General features: G+C 40.1%; 1 protein-coding gene across 2 annotated transcripts; it reads left to right on the top strand.

Moving 5' to 3' along the window:
• The first annotated feature begins 11,997 nt into the window (after positions 1–11,997).
• Positions 11,998–24,675, top strand: ABC1 (ABC transporter 1). 2 transcript variants are annotated; one of them, XR_003606008.2, is made up of 8 exons: positions 11,998–12,653; positions 12,786–13,011; positions 14,228–14,380; positions 21,817–21,975; positions 22,412–22,571; positions 23,247–23,514; positions 23,666–23,782; positions 24,107–24,389. XR_003606008.2 is itself a non-coding variant. In XM_028081147.2 (8 exons), the coding sequence occupies exons 1-8, from the start codon at positions 12,124–12,126 to the stop codon at positions 24,500–24,502; spliced, it is 1,851 nt and encodes a 616-aa protein (XP_027936948.1). In that variant the 5' UTR covers positions 12,011–12,123; the 3' UTR covers positions 24,503–24,675. The 2 variants fall into 2 exon arrangements, 1 of the variants encoding a protein (XP_027936948.1); XM_028081147.2 differs by having other exon boundaries at positions 12,011–12,653; positions 23,247–23,356; positions 24,107–24,675.
• Positions 24,676–25,330: the final 655 nt, after the last annotated feature.

Here is a 25,330-nt window from a genome sequence, read left to right as displayed (position 1 = left end):
ATGGGAGTACCAAGTTTCCCTTTAGCTGGACCAACAATCCTTCTCGATATAAAGACATGGGAGTGGAGGAGTTGTCGGCTGGTGACAAGGAGGTGGTGGGGATGTTGTTGAAATTTGTGGATAAGTTGCCCACTAAGGGCCTAGTTAGGGTTTATAATTCGGTGCATCCGATAATAGATATTGAAGGTATCTGTTTATTACTTAAGTTGTGTTAATAATGCTAAGTTGTTTTGATCCGAGTCGTGATATGTTATTGCAGGGCATATGGCACAATCTGGTAAGAAGAATCTAGCGCTCTTTCAATCACTGAGGAAGGAAATGGCCGCTAAGGCCAAGGCGGCTGGGAAAGCTGACGTTCCCAACTTGCAGGAATCGGTTGTGGAGGTGCATGTACACGGCGGGACGAAAAGGAAAGCTGAGCTTCCGCCTCGACCCGGGAAGGGCAAAGACGTGAAGAAGATAAGGGCAGCTTTTCTTGGGACGGCTAGCGGGACGGGGTCGGCTAGTGGAGAGAAGTTACCTGAGGCCGGGTTGATCGAGTTGCCGGAGATATCCATTAGGAAGGATATCTCGATCGACCTTCCGGATACCGTTGTAAACTCTATTGATAACATGGAGGTGGATCATATTGTGAGAACAATGGTAGAGTTTGAAGCAAGGCCCTAGTCCTGAGTCGGCGTGTAGGGTCTCTTTACAGAAGAGAAGTAAAGGAGGTGGGGGAGTTGCAGGGTAAAGTGGATAAGCTTGAGGAGGAGAAGGCGGCTTTAGAAAAGGAGAAAGAAGGCTGGGAAGCGGAAAGGAAAAGGCTGGCAACATGGAAAGTGCGTTGCTTGGACTCTGAGGAAAAGCTAAACAAGCGTATAGGGGAGTTGGAAGAAGACTATGAGGATTTGAAGGATAAGTATGATGGGGCTGTTGGGGAACTGGACGATTTGAAGAATAGCGTCATCCAAAGGCATATTAATGGTTTCGAGAAGGGGTTGCGGCAGGCAGCCTTCTTCCATCCGGATGTGGATGTCTTGGATTCAAGATTTGACGTAGATAAGGACGTAATTGGTGGGAAGTTGGCGAGGGATGCTGAGGGGGATGCTGAGGAGGTGGAGGAGAAGGCGGCAGAGGAGGAGAAGGATGCGGGGGCTGCCGTGGGGGGTGATGAGAGCAAGGGGATGTAGTAACTTTATTTCTTTATAATTTGAAACTTGGATTCCGTTTGTAATTATCCGTACACTATTTTACTTTGCCTTTAATATGATGAATGCCTTGTGTATGCTATGTTTGTTATTAGATGCCGATAACTTGTATGATAGCGTTGCGTTAGCGGTATGGTATAATTATGAGGGGGTGTTTTGATGTATGTGATGTTTGGCGGATTAGTTTTATTATTGAGGGTGTTCGACTCTGACCGTTTTATTTGAACTTAAACGAATTAACCACGAGTAAAAGGTGTTCGACCCAGGCCGCTTACTTGGGGTGAGGGTGAGGAACTTAAACGAATGAACCAAGATTAAAGGGTGTTCGACCCAGGCCGCTTACTTGGGGTAAGGGTGGGGAACTTAAACGAATCAAGATAAAGATAAGGGTGTTCGACCCAGGCCGCTTACTTGGGGTAAGGGTGGGGAACTTAGACGAATGAAGATAAAGATAAGGGTGTTCGACCCAGGCCGCTTACTTGGGATAAGGGTGGGGAACTTAAACGAATGAACCAAGATTAAAGGGTGTTCGACCCAGGCCGCTTACTTGGGGGTAAGGGTGGGGAACTTAAACGAATTAACCACGAGTAAAAGGTGTTTGACCCAGGCCGCTTACTTGGGGTAAGGGTGGGGAACTTAAACGAATGAACCAAGATTAAAGGCATAGAGTCCTAAAGTAGGGATACCTTCTTTTTATTTATTGAATAGGGATGTCTCGTTAAAACCTCCTTGGCCAAAACCCTCCTTAGGAAAAAAAGACCAAGTGAGGAAAAAGAGTACACCCGTGGTTACAAGTATTGATTCAACTATGATACATATTTAGCTGAAGTAGAACTTGAGGTGGGATACATTCCATGTGTTGGGAATCTCTTCCCCAGATAATTGTTCCAGTCGATAAGCCCCTCCTCCTGCGTCTTCTCGTATGCGGTACGGGTCGTCCCAATTGGCGGAGAACTTGCCATCCTTCTTTCTAGCACTGCTGGCCATTCTCCATACTAGGTCTCCGACGACAAATGATCGTGGGTGTAGGTTTGCATTATATTTCCTGGCAGCTCGTTGTTTGGCGGCTAGATTGCGTATTTGGGCTTTTTCTCTGAGTTCGGGAAGGAGGTCGAGATGTAAGGCCATGTTTTGGGGGTTGTGAGTTGGGTCGTATAGTTCTTGGCGCAGGGATGGTTCGCTAATTTCTACCAGTATCATGGCGTCTGCGCCGTAGACTAGGCTGAATGGGGATTCGTTTGTTGATGATTGAGGGGTGCATCTGTAAGCCCATAGTACTTCTATTAACTCTTTAGGCCATCGGCCTTTGGCGGTATCCAATCTCTTGCGTAGCTCTATGAGAATAACTTTGTTTGCTGCTTCCGCTTGCCCATTGGTTTGTGGATGTTCTACAGAGCTTGTGATGTGTTTGATGCCTAAGCCGGTGTAGAATTTGGCTAACTCCTTGTCGATAAATTGTCGGCCATTGTCTGTTATGATGGTATATGGTACACCATATCTGCATATAATGTCCTTCCACACGAACTGCTGGACTTGTTGGGCCGTGATGGTGGTCAATGGCTTGGCTTCGATCCATTTGGTAAAATAATCAACAGCTACGATTAGGAATTTTACTTGCCCCTTGCCGGGTGAGAAGGGGCCGAGGATGTCCATTCCCCACTTAGCGAATGGCCAGGGGGACAGTATGTGGTGTAGTTGTTCTTATTTCTGATGGATAAGGTTGTCGTGCTTCTGGCATGGCTTGCACTTCCTGACATGATCCTGGCAGTCCGCTTCTATCGTGGGCCAGAAGTATCCGGCTCTGAGAACTCTTGTGGCCATGGTGCGTGCGCCTGAATGATAACCACAAATTCCTTTGTGTAGCTCTTTGATGATATATTGGGCTTGCTCTGCCGTGACACACTTAAGTAAGGGTTGGCCGTATCCGCATTTGTAGAGGTCATCGCCTATCATAGTGTACCTGGCGGCCTTGGCCAGCCAAGTTTTGTCCGCATCGAGGGGGGTGTTGCCGATTTTAAGGTATTGAATGTAAGGGGTGGTCCAGTTTTGGGTTTGGGTGGGGGTGATGTTGTTTGATGGGGTGTGGGTTAACGTTTGGCAAGTGTGTGTGATGGAAGGTGTGGATAGTGTTTGTTGTAGTAGGGATCGATTACAGTTTTTGAGTTTGGTACTGGCTAATTTGGAAAGGATGTCGGCCCTGACGTTGTCGGTTTTGGGAATGTGTTCGACGCGGACTTCTTCAAAGGCGGATTGAATAATCGCGCGGACTAGATGGTAATATTGTTGAAGGATGGGGTCTTTAATTTGGAATTCGTCATTTAGATGACCTACAGTGAGTTTGGAGTCGGTTTTGCATGTTAACTTCTTGACGCCGACTTCACGGGCTAGGGAGAGGCCGGCGAGGATAGCTTCGTACTCGGCTTGGTTATTCGACGTTTTGAAAGCAAAGTGAAGAGATTTCTCGATGAGGATGTCGTTGGGGCCTTCTAACACGATGCCAGCGCCGGCACCCCTTGGGTTTGAGGAGCCATCTACATGAAGTGTCCACTGGTCCTCAACAGGTGTTTGTTGTAGGTCATTGACGAAGTCTAAGAGACACTGGGCTTTGATGGGGCCGTGGGGTTCATAGCGAATGTTGAATTCTGACAGCTCCACGGCCCATGATGACATGCGTCCGGCTAGATCCAGCTTTTGTAATATTTTCTGGATTGGGTAATCGGTCTTGACGGTTATGGTGTGGTTTTGGAAATACGGGCGTAGGCGGCGTGCGGCGTGGACCAAGGATAGGGCTAGTTTTTCTACCATTTGGTACCTGGTTTCAGGGTCTTGTAGTGTTCTGCTCACGAAATACACAGGATGTTGCGTGCCTTCTACTTCTTGGACAAGGGCTGCGCTGACGGCATGATCGGTGGCCGTGATATATACCAGCAGGGGTTGGCTGATGTCTGGTTTGTGGAGGATGGGGGGTGAGGTTAGGGATGTTTTGAGTTTCTGGAAGATCTGTTCACAATCATCAGTCCACGTGAACCGAGCGGATTTCTTTAGGAGCTGGATTATGGGTCGAGTTTGTTCCGCTAGTTTTGGCAGGAAGCGAGAAATGGCCGTGAGGCAGCCGATTAGGCGTTGGACTTCTTTGACAGTAGTGGGGCTGCGCATTTCGATGATGGCCCTGCATTTTTCAGGGTTAACCTCTATGCCGCGTTGGGTTAGCATGAAACCAAGGAATTTGCCCCGGTTGACGCCGAATACGCATTTATCGGGATTTAGGCGGAGGTTGTAATGGCGCAGGGCGGAGAACACTACCTCTAAGTCTTTAGCGTGTTGATGATGGCTTGGGGACTTGACGACCATGTCATCGACGTAGACTTCGACACAGTGTCCTGCTAGATGGCTGAAGACTTTGTCCATTAGTCGCTGGTAAGTTGCCCCAGCGTTTTTGAGGCCGAAGGGCATGACCCTATAGAAGTAGTTGGCATCGTCTGTGATGAAGGCGGTCTTGTGCATATCTGCTGTGGCCATGGGGATTTGGTTATAACCTGAATATGCATCTAAAAAGCTAAGCACCTTATTTCCTACCGCGCCGTCTACGAGTCGATCGATGTTGGGTAAGGGGTAGGCATCGCGAGAGCACGCCTTATTCAGGTCTGTGTAGTCTACGCACATCCGCCATTTGCCATTGGCTTTCTTTACCAAGACAACGTTAGAAAGTCAAGTGGTGTATTGAGCTTCTTCTATAAACCCTGCGCTCAGTAACTTGTCGGCCTCTACTTTGGCCGCTTGTCTGCGTTCTTCCCCAAGCTTGCGCTTTTTCTGGGATACACAGCGGGCTTCTTTATATATCGAGAGCTTGTGGGATGCCACCTGGGGGTCTACTCCAGGGAGGTCGGCGGCTGACCGGGCGAAAAAATCTGTGTTATTGATGAGGATGGGTGTGATTGTGGCACGCTCGTCAGAGTTTAAACCGGTGCCTAAGTTGATGGAGTGGCCATTGGGGAGTTCCAGGGGAGTGGTGTCCTCGACTGGTTCGAGGCGGACATCCCGGCCTATTCTGGGGTCAAGGTCCTCGCCGGATAGGGCTATGCGGGGATTAGGTGGTCGTTCGATATGGTTTGTTTGTTGGATTGGGAGTTGTGGTCTTAAGCTTTCCATATAGCACTCGCGTGCCAGGCGTTGGTCATAATGGATGGTCAGGATGTCGCCGGATGGGGCCGGGAACTTCATGGCCAAGTGAGGGGTAGAGACGACTGCGCCAAGTGTATTGAGGGAAGGACAGCCCATGAGTATGTTGTAGGATGTTGGCGCATCGACTATAAGGAAGCGGATTGGGATGGTTTTGGTTTGGGTTCCTTCCCGAAAGACGGTATGGAGGTCTATGTAGCCCCGGGTGGATACTTGTTCACCGGAAAAGCTGTATATGGGCTCATCATATGGTATCATGGCGGTGTCAAGAAGTTGTAACTTTTGGTAGGTGGCCCAGTAGAGGATGTCAACTGAGCTGCCTTGATCCACAAGTACTTTCTTAACGGCATAATTTTCGATTTCAACGGTGATGACCATGGGGTCGTCCTGCTGGTGGTCGAGGCCATGGAAGTCGTCATCCGTGAATACGATGGGGGGCATACGACATTTGTGGTGGGAATGAGTGATATGGTTGATGGATTGTATATGGCGAAGGTGTTTCTTCCTAGCGGACGAGGTGGAGCCTCCACTTGCGAAGCCACCAGAGATGGTGTTAATGGTGCCTCGTAAGGGGGGGGGGGGGTCGGCAGGGGTAATGTTGGTGTCGGCGGGCTCTGGCTGTTGGTTGTTGGGTTGGGTGGGGTGGCTATTGTGATGGGCGTCACTTGGTTGGCGTTTGTGGTCATGTTGTGGGGGGTGGCGGGATCGGGAGGAGGAGGAATGGTCATCCCTACGGATGAAGCGGCGAAAGTGGCCAGCACGGACCAGTTCTTCGATTTTATCCTGGAGCGCTTTGCATTCTTCCATAGTGTGACCATGGTTGCGATGGTACCGACAATACTTGGTCATGTCAGCGTTAGGAGGTGTGGTTGTCTTTCGTGGTGGGGGGAGAAGGTCAACTTGGATGGCCTCGTCTAGGATGCGAGAGCGGGCTACTGTGAGGGGAGCGTATCTGGTGAAGCGAGGTTGGCGGGGTTCGCGTGGGCGGGTATCAGGGCGCGGGTGAGGTTGTGGGGTGGGGTTAGGGGTGGGGTTGGAGGTGGGGTTAGGGGTGGGGTTGGAGGTGTTGGTGGCGTAGTTGTTGCAGAATTTGGTGTGAAGAGTTTGCATTTCCTCCATGCGGACGTAGTCGGCTGCGCGTAGCTTGAGTTCGTGCATGAAGGTGGGTGGGTGGAGGTAGACGTTGTTGGCGAAGGGGCCGGGCTGTAGGGTGAGAGTCATACATTGGAGTATCATCTCCTGGTTGAGGTGTGGTGTACGAAGGGCGGCTTTACTGAAGCGATCGATGAACGTTCTGAGTGGTTCATTGGGTTCCTGTCTGATACCCAGTAGGGATATGGTGGTGGTTTGATGTGGGCGGCTTCTAGTGAAATGGGTGGAAAACATGTGTGAAAGGATGTCGAAACTATCAATTGAGTAGGGCGGGAGGGTGGTAAACCATTCTAGGGCAGGGCCTTTGAGGGTAGTGGGGAAAGCTTTGCAAAAGACTGCGTCTTGAGATGTGTACAGAGCGACGTGGGTGATGTAGACTTTCAGGTGTTCGTCAGGGTCGGTTTCGCCGGTATAACGATCCAGGTTGAATGGTTCCCACTGGGTCGGGAGAGGGGTGTTGGCGATAAAATCCGTGAATGGGTGACGGCGTCTGGGCTGGTGAGGGGGGGGTATGTGGGGTGGGGGTGGGTGGTTGATCATAGCAGGAAAGGTGGAGGTGATGTTGTGAGGAGGGATGTGGGTTGTGGGAAGATATTGTGGGTTGTAGGGTGGGATATATGTGGTATGGAGAGCGGTGGGTATGTTGTAGGGGGCGTTGGTGGTTGGGATGGTGGGGGCGGGAGTTGGGGGTGCGGTGAGCCCTGGTCGACCGGATGGAAAGTGATGGGGATGGGTAGAGGTAACGGGTGTCTGTTGGGTGGTGGTGAAGGTGTGGGGGGTGGGATTGTATTCACTTTCTTCTTTGTAGGGTGGGATTGTATTCACTTTCTTCTTCCGGAGACTTCACAGCTTCAGAGGTTTCTTTAGCTTTTCCCTTCAGGTTGGTGTCTGCCTCGATCCTTCTCCTGAGGCGAGAGTTCTCTTGTTTTAGCGCTTCCATTTCCTCAGCACTGCACTTCTTCAGGTCTGCGAGTTCTTGTTGCATCTTTGCCTGACCGTCTAGGATGGCGACCAAGTCAGGGGCGATGCTGGGAGGTTCAGAGGGACCAGCGTCCGCTTGCTTGTTAGCTCCAGCTCTGCTGCGGGTGGAAACCATCTTTAGAGAAAAACAGGTACTAAAGGTGTTCGTCTCGTGCCCTACGGTGGGCGCCAATTGTTCCTGCAGAAGAATTTCCGAAGCTCAAGTAAGTCAAAGCTCTCAGAGAGTCAAATCAGTGATTAATGAATGCGTACCTTTGAATGATGGGGTCCACATGTATTTATAGAACATTAATGACGTTTGACTATTTCATGGGCTGGGTCTTGACCTGGGCTCTAGTTTGGGCCATGAGTGGGCCTGGGCCCCAACCCAGGCCCTTGAGACCTATTGAATGCGGGGACTTCGATTTTCGCTTAAGTTTATTGGAGTAGTCGGCCTGGGCTTTAACCTTACCAGATGTGCTCGAGTAGTCGGTCTCGACCGACTACTTGCCTAGGTGGCTTATGTTGGTGATGTGAAGTGCTAACTCGGCGGTCTCGATATGCACACTGTTTACTTGGTCGAGTTTGGCTAGGTACGGTACACCATCCTTTTTTAATTTTGAATATTTGGTATTATTATGTTTTATTTATTGTACTTTTTTATTATTTTATAAAAATTAATTAATTGATATTGAAATACTAAGAAATGATACGGGTTACGTTTGAGTACGTGGATAATTATTATTTTATTTTTTTGTCTTTTTTTGTCTAGAGATAAGTATGAGATAGCGAGACTCCTTCGTGTCCCACCTCGTTGTCATCCCTAATTGTACTAAGCACATCTCGCATCCCTTTATAAGAAGAATTGGCCAAGACCATATGAATTTTACACTAATTCACAATAAGTACTCTTTAATATCCACTAATATTACATTTAATCCCTATGATATGAACCATTGATTCATTATTTCCTACATTCAATTAAAAGATAAAAATTACAAAGAAAACTTAAAAAAAAAACTCCTTAAAATGATCCCATTCACTTGTTCTTTAAGTACATTTGTTCCTTGAATGTCATGACACTACAAAAATATATGATATTTTTGAGAGTTTAAATTACAAATTGTAGCGGTTAAAAACCACTACAAATTAAATTTATAACAATTAAAATTACCATTAAATCTACATATGTAAAAAATGATTTGTGACAAAAATATTTTAAATGCTAGTAAATTTGCTAGAAAAGAAAAAAGTTTATTAGCGGCTAAAAGCCGCCACAAATACATTTTTATTCTCATTTTCATTTAGCATTTTTTGTACTGTTTAAAAGTGTAACAACATTCATTTTTATCTTTTAATATAAAAAGCCGCCATAAAATATAGTACAATTTTTTAATTTTTTAATTTTCTATTAAATTTTTCAAAATTAAAAAAAATATATATTCAATTACTTTTCAATAATTTTCTAGTTCATAATTTACCTATTTTATTTAAAATTGTTTTAAATAATAATAATAGCAATTATAAATTTATCTTATAGTTAAAATATATAATATAACAAGTTAACCTTATCACTTTTTTAATAAAACTAGTATCCAAATGCATCAAAATTAGTATAACACTCTAATCTTTGACTATAATCTATAACACATCATATAACCATTAAAAATAAAGGAAATATAAGAAAAAGGTGGGAAGAAGGAATCAAACATATACGTCAATTTCAACATAATGTATATGCAACACATATGTCAATTTGAACATATTGTATCTAATAGAATAAAATGTCAAACTCTATGGAAATTACTATCAAATGAAGATCCTCCTCGTGATGTTGGCATGTCTTGTCCACTTTCTTTGTTTTGTGAAATTAAAATCATATCACGTTATTATAATTATAAAATATACACAAGATACTAAATTCTATTCAAACATGTAAGAATATAAATTTATTTAAGATGCAAAATATGAACTACTTACAACTACATTATTTGCAGTACTACCCCCCATTGGTAAAATGATCCACAAATTTTTGCCAAGTCTAATATGATTTTTATATATTAAGGAGAAATGAGTGAGAATAAAGAGTGAAGAAGAAGAGAAGGAAAAAGGAGAGGAAAAAAAGGAGAAGTCAAAAGTGGTGGCAACAAATGCACAACGATAGTAGCGTTTGAAGTTAGAGGAAGAGGTGGAGGAGGAGGAAGATGAAGATGAAGAAGAGGAAGAGGAGGAGAAAATGAGGAGGAGGATTTGAGGTGGTAGACACAATAATGAAAGGGAAGGAAGAATATAAAAAAAAAGGTAAAAGAAGAAGATCAAATCGCAACATCTACTAATGGTTAGAATTTGTTGATAATTACCGATGTATATTTATCGACATATTTGTTGTTGTTAGTAATTATCGATGAATTTCGCAATCCATCAGTAAAATTTATTGACGATTATTGTACTAATAGATTTTTACCGTCAATAAACTTAAATTATAAACAAATATTTTCTATTACTACGGATAATTTTCATCCATAAATAACGATTTTCTTATAGTGAATATAAGTTTGTACAATGTATTATTTGAGAAGTTCACCTTATTACTAGTTTATGCCAAACAAACGGTCTGTCTCAGGGGACTTGAAAGAGACAAATTCATCTATTGACTCACTAAACCCATCCAATATGGTATTTGATAATGTGGTTTCTTTTATTAACCATGGAGGTTAAAAGTTATTTATAATGAATTAATGTGAAATGTAGAAGGTCTTACACATTTAAGCCTATAAATGGGTTTACTTGTAATGCAATAAGGCACATGTGTGAATTTTGATAGAAATTTGAATCAATCTCATAACTTATCATCCACTTTATCATGTTTTCTGAATGTGGCATCATTTCGAAAATTAGTATTCAGTGAGATTTTTTTTGTTTTTTTACTTTCAAAATTTATTATTGGACTTATGAGAGATATTTGTGTTAAAAGTGCTCTTGAACTCAATGCATATCACTAATTGTTTGTTAATGATTTTGTTTCATAAATGGAGAGAAATTTGAAAGTTAATTATGAGGAGAGAATAATGAAAGAAAAGAAAGAGCATATTATAAAGATAAAAAAAAATATTTGATGAATATTTAGAAAAGACATGCTTTGTTTTAATTGTGATGAGAGAGATAAAGAGAAAAAGAAACACAAAGCAAGTAGAAAAGAAATTTTTTGAAGAAAAATAAATAAAAGAAAAGGAGTTGAGAGGAGAAGGAATTGAAGTGAAGTTGAGAGAAAAAGTAATTAAAGAGAATGAGTCGAGAGAAATAAGAGTTGAAGGAGAAGACAATTTAAGAAAAATAATATAGAAGAAAAGAGAAAAAGAGAAATAAATAAACAAAAATAGTTGTCGGGAGAATGGAAATGGAAGGAAAAAATTAATAATAAAGATATTTTTTTGATGACAGTGTAAATATTTTTGTTTTGACCATTCAACATGAGGAATAATTTTCATGAAATGTCTCTTTGATATTAAATGATATTTACATTTTCTTATTCTAAAAAGGAAATACAATAAAAAATATTGATCCTAGTATATTTCTATCGGAAGAAACTTACTCATGACATTTTAGGGAGAATGTCCTTCAGGAAAAAATGGTATAATTTTGAAAAATGAGTTTTCTTTGTAATTTTTATTATATTATATATATATATATATAATTAAGTAATTGAATGATAACATGGGAGATAAACAAAAAAAAAATCAAGAAGATGAATCATTTATGTTTTAAATGCTAGTGGAGATTAAAAGATATTTAGTGTGAATTAACTTGGAATGTAGACATAATTCAACCTATAGACAGGTGTATTTCCAATATAATCAAACATATATTTGGATTTTGATAAAAAAATGAGTTGTTGAGAATTTTGTAGAATTCTAAATTATAAAAATCTAAATTTGATCTTATTAAAATAACATGGGATTATCAATTTCATAATTCATTACTCATCTCTTCATTTTCTTCAATATGAAGTGAATGCAGAACGCTATTTTCTATATTTTCTTATCAGAACTTGTTGGGTCTTGTGAACTTGCAAAGGACTCGAGTTTCATAACAATATAGTAAGGTGAAATTGGTTCATGCATTGTTTCCTTCGTGAAAGTTTGAAAAGGCTGTTAGGTTGGTGTGATCTTAGAGTTGCATTGCTTTGTGTCTTGCTTATTTATTTTGTCATCGGATATCATTTATTGTTACCTTAATTTGTCACTTTTAGAAATATATTTTTGGAGTTTTTCAAAGTTTAGTTTGTTTGAAGTATCACTTTAACATGGATTATATTTACAAATTTAAAATATTAAATTTCATTTGATATGGTTATTTGTGTTCAATTTAACTAATAGCTTCAAATTAAGTCCGAGACGCAGCTAAAGAAAAAAGTTGTTATATGGAAGATGAGAAGACGAGGAAGATAGTTGTAATAACTCATAAAAAAAAAAAAAAAATTCCTTCCATATTTCGATGGAGGAGACAGAGGCCACGTACACGTGTTTGGTTTGAGCACATGAATTCAAAAGGAGCCACTAAACTTGCATTGCCTCCGTAGTGAATAGACTCACTACTCAATGCAACATGAAATGACGATTCTGAATGTTTTAAGAAAGTAATAATGGGTTCTTTCTTCAGGGACCTCACCAGACTCTTCAACGGTGTCTCCCTAATTGCTAATGAATTCGCCAAACGCTCTTTACCCGCCACAACCGATGATTTCCAAACCCTAATCAAGAAAACCCTCCTCTCCGCCACCGATCTCACCGGCCTAACCAAAGGAAACCTTCGCCAATTTCCCAACTCTTCACCCTCCGCAAACCCTACACCGCACCATGCTGATACGCCGTCTAGTTCCGTTGTTTTTTTCACCGACGGTAATCCTTCTCAATCCGAGTCAACACCGACGACGACAACTACAACACCAATAACAGACGATGATGGTGTTGTCCATTCTCCTTCCGACGCATATCATCCGCAAGCTTCCGATGCAAATGTTTGTGCTGCGGAGGAAGAGAAGAGTGAGGTTGTGACTTCTTCTGAAACGGTTAATCGAGGTGTGAGTGGGGAAGTGGCACCTCCTCCGCCGTTGAGGAAACGAAGGCCGCGGGAGAGGAAGGTTCCCGCAACTCCATTTTCTAGGGCTCTCGGGTTAGTGTTGTTTGATTTCATTTACAATTCATCACTGGGAGATGATTCGTTGCTTTCGCTGCTGTGGATTGTGATGAATCGCATTTACCATTTCTAAGTCATTTGTTTGTTGTTATTATCATCCGCTTGTAGGTTTGCTGGTTTAGGAGCAGGTCTTGCGTGGGGGACACTTCAGGAATCTGCAAAGAGGCTTGCCTTTGGTACGCCTACTTCGCAAGGCAACCAATCTGCACTTTCCCCGTTTTTGTCTGAAAAAAATGCGGAACGTTTGGCTCTTGCACTGTGTAGAATGCGTGGAGCGGCGCTTAAAATTGGGCAGATGTTGAGTATACAAGATGAATCTCTTGTTCCTGCTCCGGTAATGTGACTTGCCTCTTATGCTTGCAGCTTAATTGGTATCTAAAAGGCTCATCTTAGGTCTGATTGTCTCTAGAGTGTTAAGTAGGGGTCTCTTTATGAATTTATCCTTGCAATATATTTAGCAGGTTAAGATTACAGTTCTCTTTTAATTAAGTGAAGGATGGAGACACGTTGCATGGTTTAAAGGCAATGTTACTTTAGAGGAGCCTTATCTAGTTGGTATGACGTGCACATATTTATCTTGAATGTGCATCTCTCATATATATGGTGTCTTGATGATGATGAGTTGGGTTGTTTGTTGATGTCTTCCTATTTTAGCTGAAGTTGAGTACTAAGGGTGCATTTAATTGAATTGAAACTCATTGCTATATTATTTCCAGTGATAAAAATCTAAGCAGGGGACATTTAATTTAGTAGAAACAACTTCCAATCTTTTTCATTGGGTATAGTGTTCCGGTGTGAATCATGTTCACAGACAAACCATCAGTCTCTAAATACTGAATGGTTTCACTTATAGATTTTATTGGTTTCCCCTATCTTAGTACCTCTAGTGATAGAGCTACCCCCTTTTGATCTCCTCTCTTAGCTTGGACTTTTACTAGTCTTCTCTGCACATTCTCAAACTTCCCAAGGTAGAAAAGAACAGAAATTTGAATGATGAAATTGTATTAAAGTAAACTATTTATGTTATATAATCAAGGATATTGTTTTTTTTTCAAATATTTAAGCAAGGAAAGAGTTGCTGCTGAATAAATTCAGTGATATCTCATGTGCTTAGTGTATTTAGTGGATTAATTTCATTGTTTTTAAATAGGCTTTTAGTGTTTGCTTCAGTACAGCATAACTATATATGATGTACTTGGACATGGATCACATGTCATGTCGTCAGCAGTCAGACATGCTTCTTTTTTCATTTGGATTAGACAGATCTCAAAAGTGCAGATTTTGATAGCAAATAACTGCCTAAGTCTGGTTAATGGATAAAAATCCTCTAACTAGGAAATTTGCCATAATTATATTTTCGATGGTTAATGGTGCTTGTCATCCCAGACTTGCTAATTAAGTTGTGAAACTGTTACTATTCTGACTTTTTATTGTGGTTATGATTGCCGTATTAGCTGCTAAAAAATATTCTGCATTGAGGAATCAGTAAACTACTTTTGTTTATACTTTTATTTGACTTTAAATGTAAACTCTTAATTTTTTGTCTGCAGATTCTGGCTGCATTAGAAATTGTCCGTCAAGGTGCAGACGTGATGCCAAAGAGCCAGCTTAATCAAGTTTTAGATGCTGAGTTAGGTCCTGGTTGGTCATCAAAATTAATTAGTTTTGATTATGAACCTATAGCTGCTGCAAGTATTGGCCAGGTACATTCGCTGTATTTTTTTAGGGGGTGGGTGGGTAGTTGGTACTTTACATCTGAAAAAGTAAAGAAGCAAGCTAACTTCTAATAAAGACTCCATTACATTTGCCCAAAGAAGCAATTAAAGCTGACATGATGGAACAGTCTACACGGATTAGGTTTCATCATGCATGGCACCCTCCTTAGCTAACCAGTTGCCACAATAATTAGCCACCATAAAAATATGCTGAATGAATAATAGTCAGTCATAGGAGATTAATTTATTGAAACTATATTTAAGTGTATATATGGTCCTTGAAATCACCCCTGTGAACGATATCAATGCAAGTGTGTGAATCTGAATGGCAGAAAATTTTCAGATGCCTCTATCCGAAGCCATTTCAACATTTAAAAGGTTTGATCTGAGCATGGATATTGTTAAGACTTTGACAAACGTACCACATTGTGCAAGTAGTAACCGGTAAGACTGGGATATCGTTTCCCAAGAGACTCGTGTAATACCAAATAATCGCGCAATTAATAAATAATTTAAATTAAAGAATGAATCCATAATTTGAGATTATATGCAAGAAAGTAAATTTGTGCATAAACGATAAAAAATGAACTTGGATATTTAAAAGTATGGAAAAAACTAGAAATGCAATGGATTGATATTGTTTGGTTAGATTTCACCGACTTCACTCTCATGCATATAAAACACTCAAACTCTTCTCCATTAAATTATTGTTGTCAATCCACAAGTCTACTCAAACCCTAATCCCTTAGTTGAATGAGCTTATGTTTCCTTATTGAGAATCAATTCCTTGAATCCCCAAATAAGTGAACCCGCTTTATGAATTAGGGTTGACAACTAATGGGTCAAGCTCCATTCCTAGATACTAGTTCTATTAGATATCTTGTTCTAAGTCTAGGTTTCAAAAGATATTTCCTAATACCTAATGACCCAAATATCATGCAATAAATGGTCAAAACAAAACAAACATTAAGTAAAGAAACAAAGATACTAGCAATTAATAGAAGAAGCATGTATATATTCAAAACATTCACAAATACATGGGAGTTTCAACGGCTATACATCTAACCCCAACAAAATGGTTTAGCTCTCCATTGTCATGGAGAGCATAAGCTTACAAAATGAAGGTGGAAGAAGATGAAGATAAAAGGAGAAAGAAGAGAGTGTTCCCACAAGCCCTAGTAGGCCTCCAAGCTTCTCCAAACGTGTATTTCGAGCTCCAAAACGTACAAGATGAGTTTCCCTCGCGAAAACAAGAAGATAAATACATTCACAAATACATGGGAGTTTCAACGGCTATACATCTAACCCCAACAAAATGGTTTGGCTCTCATTGTCATGGAGAGCACAAGCTTACAAAATGAAGGTGGAAGAAGATGAAGATACAAGGAGAAAGAAGAGAGTGTTCCCACAAGCCCTAGTAGGCCTCCAAGCTTCTCCAAACGTGTATTTCGAGCTCCAAAACGTACAAGATGAGTTTCCCTCGCGAAAACAAGAAGATAAAGGGCCAACTTGCCACATCAACAAAAGTGGCGCTCGGAGGAAGCCATCCACCGCCACACGAGACCTAGAAAGAAGAAGAGAAGTTCTTCGTGGCGTCCGACGATCTCTACGTATTGCTAGGCAGTGAGCCTCTAGAATGGTTGGCGTCTGGCGCTAGTGGTGGTCCGCCAGGCATTGACTCCCTGTTATCGCCCTTTGGTATGACTTTTAGGGTTGTTCATTTTGCTTTGTTGTTCAGTTGTCTGTAATTATTTTTGCGAGCACTTATCTTTCACTGAATAGTTCATTTTCGTGGACTCTCTCCATTCAATGCTAACCTTGAAATGCCTCCGTATGCTGAATATCCATTTTGTAGATGACATCCTCCTCTAACACAAAAAGAGTTAAGACAACTATCAACAATCCCTCAAAAGGGCACAAGCAGAAAAGACATATTCTATTCCCGCCAATTCCAAACCAAAGAACATTAAAAACAATTCTCTTTGGTCATGCAACAAAAAGTTGTGGTGGAAAGAAAGATTAATCTGAAGCTCGGGGAGATCAATGAATTATAAGGTGGAGCTTTGTAGACAAGGATGGAAAGGACTGGGAAGCTGCCCAACCACATTTAGTTTGACATTTGTCAAAATATTTTATGCCAATGCCAACTACCTTTGAAGCGCCCACCTTCCTGAGCTATGTGAGGGGGAGAAGGGTGTCATTTGATGTCACGATTAATGAATTCCTCGACACCTAGTTGGCTAGAGATGCAAAGTATCAGTTCTCACATATAAATGTTGAAGGAGTTGAGCCTGCAGAGCTCTTGAGAGTACTCTGCTTTGTGGGATAACGCTTTCATAATGGTACCATCAGGTGAGGTTCCCTCCATCCTCTAGCTAGATTTTGGTTATCCTTCGTACACGCTAACATTTCCCCATGCTCCCACGTCTCTATCTCACAGAGGGTCGATCCAACATTATTTATGCCATCCTTTCTAGCCGGGTGATGGACATTGGCCGTTTTATTGTCGACGAGGTTCAGAGGTGTGCCAATGCTGCTGGCAAGGCCACCCTGGGCTACATTTCTCTGGTCACCCATCTATGCACCTTGGCAGGGGTGAATACCTATACATCTCCTCTGGAGAGGCCTAGACAGGAGCTTGACTATGCATACTTCCATACATTATGCTCGGTTGCTCCTCAACCCCGGTAGCGACATCAACTACAGGTCGAGCCTCAACCAGAATCAACCCCAACATTTGACATGAGGTTGCATGCTTTGGAGGCCAAAATAGATAATCTTTAACTATTGGAACCCCAAATGCAGGTCCTATACCAGATGGGAATGGCGAATGCAGAAATGTTCAGGGGCATCTCACATATGATTCCAGAGCTAAACACTTCATCAGCTAAGGAGTTTGCAGCTACAGTTGCATGGCCTGGGGCCCTGGTCACTTCTGCATGAGGAGGTGGAGTACCAGCTACTGGAGCTGAGTTCGAAGCTGAGGAGGAGGGGGAGGTTGAATATGATGATAGGGAGAGCTAGTTAGAGGTGGCGAGGATGATGCTTAGTGTTGGAGAGTTTCATGACTTGTTTTACAGGATGATGCTTTTAAAAACTAGAATTTAAAAGCATAAATTAAATTCAAGACTCACTTTTTGCATGACTTGCTTTGTGGGTAATCCTGAGTTTAATTTATGCTTTTAGATTATAGTTTTTTAAAAGCATCATCCTTCAAAAAAAGTTCTGCAAAAGGTGAAACTCTCCAACACTAAGCATCATCCTCGTCATTTCCAACTAGCTCTACCTCCTCATCATCATCTTTAACCTCCTCCTCCTCAGCTTCAGACTCATCTCCCACAACTGGTGCTCCACCTCCTCCTGCAGAAGTAGCCTGGCCCCAGGCCATGCAACTGTAGTTGCAAACTCCTCAACTGATGGAGTGTATAGCTCTGGAATCGTATGTGAGATGCCCCTGAGCATTTTTGTGTTCGCCATTCCCATATGGTATAGGGCCTACATTTGGGGTTCCAATAGCTGAAGATTATCTATTTTGGCCTCCGAAGCTTGCAACCTCATGTCAAACGTTGGGGTTGATTCTGGTTGAGGCTCGACTTGTGGTTGATGTCACTATCGGAGTTGAGGAGCAACCGAGCAGAATGTATGGAAGTATGCATAGTCAAACTCCTGTTTGGGCCTCTCCAAAGGAGGTGTATAGGTATTCACCCCTGCCAAAACACATAGATGGGTGACAGAGAAGGGTGGCCTTGCCAGCGACATTGGCACACCTCTCACTCTCGTTGGCAAAAAATGGCCGATGTCCATCACTCAACAGGAAAGGATGGTATAAAAGATGTTAGCCCGACCCTATGTGAGATTTAAGACGTGGGATCATGGAGAGATGTTGGTGTGTACTGGATGACCAAAATCTGGCTAGAGGATGGAGGGAACCTCGCTTGTTGGTATGCTTATGAAAGTGTTCTCCTACTTAGTTGAGTACTCCCAGGAGCTTTGCAGGCTAAACTCCTTCAACATCTATATGTGAGAACTGACACTCTGCATCTCTAACCAATTGGGTGCCGAGGAATTCATTAATGGTGTCGGCACCAAATGACACCCTTTTCCCCCTCACATAGCTCAGGAAGGTGGGTGCTTCAAAGTTAGTGACATTGGCATAAAATTCTTTGACAAAGGTCAAACTGAATGTGGCTGGGTAGCTTCCCGTCCTCGTCTATTAAGCTCCACTTGGAATTTATTGATCTCCCCGGGCTTCAGATTAACCTTTCTTTCCCTCACAACTTTTCACTGCATGACCAAAGAGAATTGTTTTTCATGTTCTTTGGTTTGGAATTGGTTGGAATAGAATATTTCTTTTCGCTGCCGCCCTTTTGAGGGATTGTTGATAGCCATCTTAACTCTTTTAAGGTTGGAGGAAAATGTCATTTGCAAAATGAACATTCAGCATAAGGAGGCATTGAAAGGACAGTCCACCAAAATGAACTATTTATTGAAAGATAAGTGCTCATGAAAATAGTTACAGACAACTGAACAACATGAAAAGTCAGACCAAAGGGCAGAAAACAGGGGGTCACCGCTTGTCTCCTGGTGGAAAAACATACCAAAATGGCAACCGCCAGACGTCTTAAAACGTGGCTGCCATGGTTGGTGAAAAGCACAACACAATAGGAACCACAAAGAAACAACAATGGAAAGCAACAACAACAGTGCAACGAAACAAAAGCAGCCCAAAAATCATGAAACTAAGGCATTCAATGTATCTAAGCAACATAAATAGAGAGAATCTAAGCAACAAACACCTAAGCTAGAGCATTAACATTGCAGTTCCACCATAGCCAAAGCATGAAGATGCTAAAATGAAATGAGAAAGACGAAAGTGTTACTTCCTTGGGTGCCTTCCACTTGATACTTCCTCCAACCAAGGCATCCAACATTAACTTTCTATGAGATTTAAGCCCTAAGTTGTGTAGGTTGATCAAACCAATAAATGAGAGTTTTCCTTAACAGTCCTTTGAATCTATCCCATGCTTGGCCCATGACTCATCAACATCTTGCTGGAATGCAAGATTTCTTGTTTTCCCTTGTTAACCTTGGACTGAGGGAAATATTTGCTCAAGAACTTGGCAACCATGTCATCCCAGTTAGTGAGGCTATTTTCAGGAAAAGAATTTAGCCAGGCGCCCAACGGAAGTCGTCCACTGCCAGGTGAGACCAAGAAAGAAGGGATGTTCTTCGTGTGTCGCCCGACGACCTCCAGGTGCCGCTAGGCAGGGAGCCTCTGGAATGGTTGGTGCCTGGCGCTAGTTGTGGTCTGCCAGGCGCTGACTCCCTGGAATTGGGCTGGTGCCTGGCATTGGCCTTGTGTCGCCCGACGGTGGCTGTTTCTTTCATATTTTTCATGTTTTTGAACTTCTTCTTGCTACTCAAGATCACTCACTTGTTTGGGTTTTTGGAACAAAGTTTCCAATCTATAAATAGACACAAAAAATGGGGATTAGTTGTAAAATTAGATCAATATAACTCAAAATATATTTATTTACGAAAGTGAGGTAAAATTGAGGATTAGGTAGGTTAAAAGATATGAAAGAGTTGGTTTTGTTACTAAAATAATACTTAGATAATAATAAAAATTAACATTATTAGATATTTCAAGAAATGTCATTATAACTAGGAAAGACGAATTTCCAATTTCTTGAACCATCTCTTATCCAACCTCAGAATACGAGCACCAAAAGCTGTCTAAAGCCACCAAGGTGAAATGAGAAACAACTGCCTACCTATATTGAGTTTGAGCAAGTTTGTTAGAAAATCGTGCAGGTCCATCATGATGAAACCAGGTTTACGAATAAGCACACAAACTTTCCAAGCATGATGAGCATAATCAGATTCATAAAAACATTAAATGATCGTTTTGTGAAGTGCTCCATTAGACGTGGTGAAATGAGAAGACATTAATTCTCTATAAAATCTCATTTAGTGGGAGGGAATTGTAAAAAATTGGTAAAAGAATGGAGATTTTTTGTTGGATAGCCTGTTTCCAAATCCATTGCCAAGACAAAGAACGAGAGGCTAAAATTAGATTGCTTTTCATTAGCTTACTATAGGCCAAGTTAACTGAATATATTGACCCAAAAGGTTCACATAAGATCTCAATGAATAGGAGTCACAAGGAGATTCAGCTGGCCACATTTGCTTCTTAGATATGCCATCTTTTTGACATTCTTTATTTTGTTTTTCTATTTCTTGCATGCCAAATTTCTGCATCTATAATTATTTTTCAAATAATAAAAGTTCAAAACTGCCTTGTATTTTCCCCTTTTGGCCTTTTGTTACTTCACTTTAGATGTTAACGAGTCCTTTTTTTTTCCAATTTGTTTGTTGAATTCTTCGATCTTTGTGCCTTTGGTGCATAGATATGTATATTCAGCTTAAGCTTTGGGAGTGTTGGTCTGTGGTATGGTATTTGTCTCTATGATCATGTGTCTTTGATCCATTCACAAATCTTCATCTAACAGCTTAAGCTTTAGGAGGGTTGGTCTTTGGTATGGTATTATTCTTTATGATCAAGTGGTCTTAAGTTCGATTATTACTGTCTTTATTCTTATAACAAGTTGAATTTCAGCAATAGATAAGTGAGCTTGTGCATCGTGCAGAATTCAAATCTGAACTCTTGCATGGGTGTTGTAGAAATGTATAATAAAAACTATTCTTTAGCCTTCATCTTTTCACGTGAACTTTTTGGGAAGTTGGTCTTGACTATTACAATTCTTTTTATTTAATTTTTTATAATTATATTTAGTTCTTTAATTTGTAGTCTAAAAAAATGACGTGTAAGATGAAGATTGTCTTCACTTATATACTATGTTTTGGTATTATCTCTTGTTATTGTAAAGCTTGAACTTTTCCCGATACACAACACTATTGGTTTGGTATGTGAATAATGTGGTGAATGACCATTTTAATGGATGGAGGGATAGGTTTTGGTACCATCTAAGAAAGTGGTTTAGATCTAATTTAATTTTACAAAAACTAATTTGTAAGAAGAGGATTGTCCTACTTATCTATCAGATTTTGACACTATATCTAGCAGATGAGACTTAGATTTTCCCAATACGTGGTATCATGTTGATATCAGTCGCAAATAAAAATATGTTAATGTAATGAGCTTTGAAAACTCAATCATGATTTCCATAAAGCTAGGCTGAGTTGACTTTGGACTCTCTAATTCACTTTGGATTCATACTCACTTAAAAGTTACTCTAATAAGAATGCCAAACTTTGCTATAATTCTTTTCTTATGATTGATATAATTTTAAGCTGGACAATTTCTTAAAAATGTCCTAGCAGCAATATCAAGCAGCTTTTATATTGAAGCACTTCTGCATAGTCTAATAATATTCCCTAATGCGGGTCCTCATGGAATTTAGGTGCACCAAGCTGTCATGAAGGATGGCATGCAAGTTGCAATGAAAATTCAGTACCCTGGTGTTGCAGATAGCATTGATAGTGACATTGAGAATGTGAAGCTTCTTTTAAACTACACAAATCTAATTCCTAAAGGACTTTATCTTGACAGAGCTATAAAGGTGCGTATTTATTAATATTAATTTAATCAATTCATGCATCCTTAGTTGTATGTTTATATCAATATTCTCTTTTCATAGTCTTTAAACCCACACATGTTCTGTCTTGTCTGTAGGGGTTTGGATCCCTTAGCCCCCTCTCTTCCTTTCATTGAGTGGTATGCCTTCTGATTCATCAGTGAGATCCTAAACCATATCCAATCTGTAATAGTTTAATCTGTGTGCATACTTTTGCAACTCTTGAATTAGCACCGCTTTCTTTTTGCCTCTTCACCTTTCAAACATCCATCTAATGTTCCATGTAGCCTGCCCTAAATTGAACCATGTAGTATTGATCTAGAGTCTCTTGCCTATCATGTAGAAAGTGTCTCCATAATTTGACAATTATACGTCTATATGCTAAACCTTACTTTTTAAGTTCTTACTGTAATTTTTCTAGGTGGCCAAAGAAGAATTATCGCGTGAGTGTGATTATAGGTTGGAGGCAGCGAATCAGAAGCGGTTCCGAGATCTTCTTGCTGGGGTTGATGGATTTTATGTTCCAATAGTTGTGGATACTATTTCAAGTAAAAGAGTATTAACTACCGAGCTTGTTTATGGTAATTATAAGAACTTTAACCACTTCTTTTTGATGCATTTTTCTATACATCTTTACATGCAGTTTTCTGGTACCATAACTTGCATAGCCTGCTCACACACTTGAGCGATGTAAAAGAATAAAAACATATTTAACATACTGTTTAAATGACAATGCTCTCAACATATATGTAGTTATTATTTGTGTGGAAGATATAGTTTTCCAAATTGGATAGCAAATTTTCCCTTTAGATGCTCCTATTTTATCTCATAATCTGATTTGGTAGCCATTTACTCAATTATTTCTCTTTTTTTTTTTTTGTAATTCATTGAAAGTGAGAAGAAAGGTCTGTTAACTATAAGAAAATTCATGTAATTAATTATATAATTATGTTTGGAGAAATTGTCACCTTTAATCAGATGGTTTTATGAACAAAAAATTGTCCATGATGTTTTTAATCATTCTTTGGTACTTGTTGAGAGATGCTACTTGTCCTGTTCATTAAACAAGGGATGCTTTCCTTATTACTTCAAATTTTTTATTCCGTTGGGGGGAAAATATTTATGAATTCTTGATTTCATTTTTAGTTTGACAATCAAACTGTTTACAGCATTCAGATCAAATAAGTAGAATGATATTCTTGGGAATTAAATATTTTACTTATCTTTGAACCTGGGGTGGTTTTCTCTTGCTACAGGAATTACAATTGACAAAGTGGCATCCCTGGACCAGGAAACTCGTAATCATATTGGCAAAAAGTTATTAGAACTCACACTGATGGAGTTATTTGTATTCCGATTTATGCAGGCATGTTATTCTGCCTTGTGTTTATATGTGTGCACGAGTAAAATATTAATGGCTCTTGTTGACATACTGACTCTAGCATCACCAATTGGAGAATTCCGGTCCATGCATATGAAATTTGAAGTATGCCTGATGAATTTTGGTTTATCTATCTTGTTCAGGTGTGAAGTAAACATATATTACTGTTAAAAGACTTGAGTGAATATGACAAAGTAGTTAAGATTTAAACGGAAAAACTTCACTCTATCTGTGCATAGTTCTCACACATGATTTTTGTGATCTCTTCTTAACTTGAGGGTGTTTTTAATGCAGACCGATCCTAATTGGGGTAATTTCTTATTTGATGAAGCTACAAAGACAATCAACCTGATTGATTTTGGAGCAGCACGAGATTACCCTAAAGTATTCGTTGATGATTATTTAAGAATGGTTGGTTCTCTCTCTAATTAATCTCTCTATATGAATAACTAAGCTGAGGTTTGAAATCTTCATTGTTTTGTTTCCTATGTTTAATTTTTATTTTACTCAGTCGGACTTGCCTATATCATAATACACATATGTTAATGATATAAAAATGCTATAAATATACGTAACTTTTCCTCACTTGTTTCCCAAACTGCCTACATGGCAATTTATTGCACTTGTACATGACAATTTTTTTTGGTCCCAACCTAGTAACTAAAGTGAGGATTTTAAACTGAGCAGCAAATTCTTCTGGATTTTTATTACTGTTTATGATGCATAATTGATTAGGTTCTAGCATGTGCAAATGGTGATAGCGATGGGGTGATTGAGATGTCGAGGAGACTTGGGTTCCTCACCGGAATGGAATCAGATGTCATGCTAGATGCCCACGTCCAAGCTGGGTTTATTGTGGGTTTGCCATTTTCAAGATCTGGTGGTTTTGATTTCCGATCAAACAACATTACTCAAAGCATTTCTCATCTTGGGGCAACAATGCTCAAGCACAGGCTTACTCCTCCACCTGATGAAGCTTATAGTCTTCACAGAAAGCTTTCCGGTGCTTTTTTGGCATGCATTAAGATTGGGGCTGTTGTCCCGTGTAGGGAACTGCTGCTTGAAGTATACAAACATCATAAGTTTGGTGATGTAAATGATATCTTATCTAGTGGCTCAGTGTCTGCATAGGTTAGTTTTTCCCCCAATTATTATTATTTTTTTCAATTATAATAATTTGTGGGAAGCTTATTTTTTTGCCCGAGCTTCTTTGGGGAATAAATTTTCACCCTCCCCGTTTGTAACATTAGTTGCCTAGAGAGTTTTTCCCATACAAATTACTTGAAAGGTGATTGATTCCTTAAGAGTGTGTTTCGATAAAGAATTTTAGAAGCAGAGTTTATTTTTTACATGGAATTTTGAAGATATTGTGATAAAAATACGTTGTTTTGAATAAAGAATTTCAAAAGAAAGTGTAGTTTTATAAATTTAAAATATGATTTTACTATTTAAAATTAGAGAATAGTAGAAAGTGTAGTTTCTTTTCACGTTTTCATTTGTTCACTTTGCTTGTATATTTGGTTTCGGTTGGGACATTTTTTTTTCATGACGGAGATCGTGAATGCTGTCAATTTGGTTTAGGTTAAAATATTGTGTACTCAACATTAACTTCTTTGTTTGATGTTGAAAGAGTTAGTTTTAGACTGAAATTGATCGTGATTATCTATTAGTTGACATTACTATTTTTTTTTTGTCAATGTAGAGTAGTACTATTTCTCAGCCAATGCTACCAAGAATTTTCGTTGTCAACAGTATTTTTTGGATGATGTTAAATAGATTTATTTACATTGACAAGTTATATTTAATTGATGTTTTTACCAACGTTGCTAAAGTTATGTTTTGTATACGAATAATGTGGATGTTGAGCAAGAGTTTTTTTCAGTGGTTGTGAACAAGAGTTATTTTAATGTTATCATTATTGAGATTACTTTTTTTTTTATCAATTTAACTCATTTCTTT

The sequence above is a fragment of the Vigna unguiculata genome, chromosome 7 (genome assembly GCF_037176805.1).
Source record: "Vigna unguiculata cultivar grain cowpea cultivar isolate G323 ecotype 2 chromosome 7, ASM3717680v1, whole genome shotgun sequence".
Taxonomy (NCBI): domain Eukaryota; kingdom Viridiplantae; phylum Streptophyta; class Magnoliopsida; order Fabales; family Fabaceae; genus Vigna; species Vigna unguiculata.
The sequence above is the reverse complement of the archived record's forward strand: the minus strand, read 5'-3'. Positions and strand labels throughout refer to the sequence as shown.

Bases quoted from the DNA above. Each gene is read 5' to 3' on its own strand.
- ABC1 (XM_028081147.2), top strand. From the start codon at position 12,124: ATGGGTTCTTTCTTCAGGGACCTCACCAGACTCTTCAACGGTGTCTCC. The intron at 12,654-12,785 runs GTTAGTGTTGTT...ATCCGCTTGTAG, and splicing joins CCATTTTCTAGGGCTCTCGG to GTTTGCTGGTTTAGGAGCAG. The intron at 22,572-23,246 runs GTAATTATAAGA...CTCTTGCTACAG, and splicing joins AACTACCGAGCTTGTTTATG to GAATTACAATTGACAAAGTG.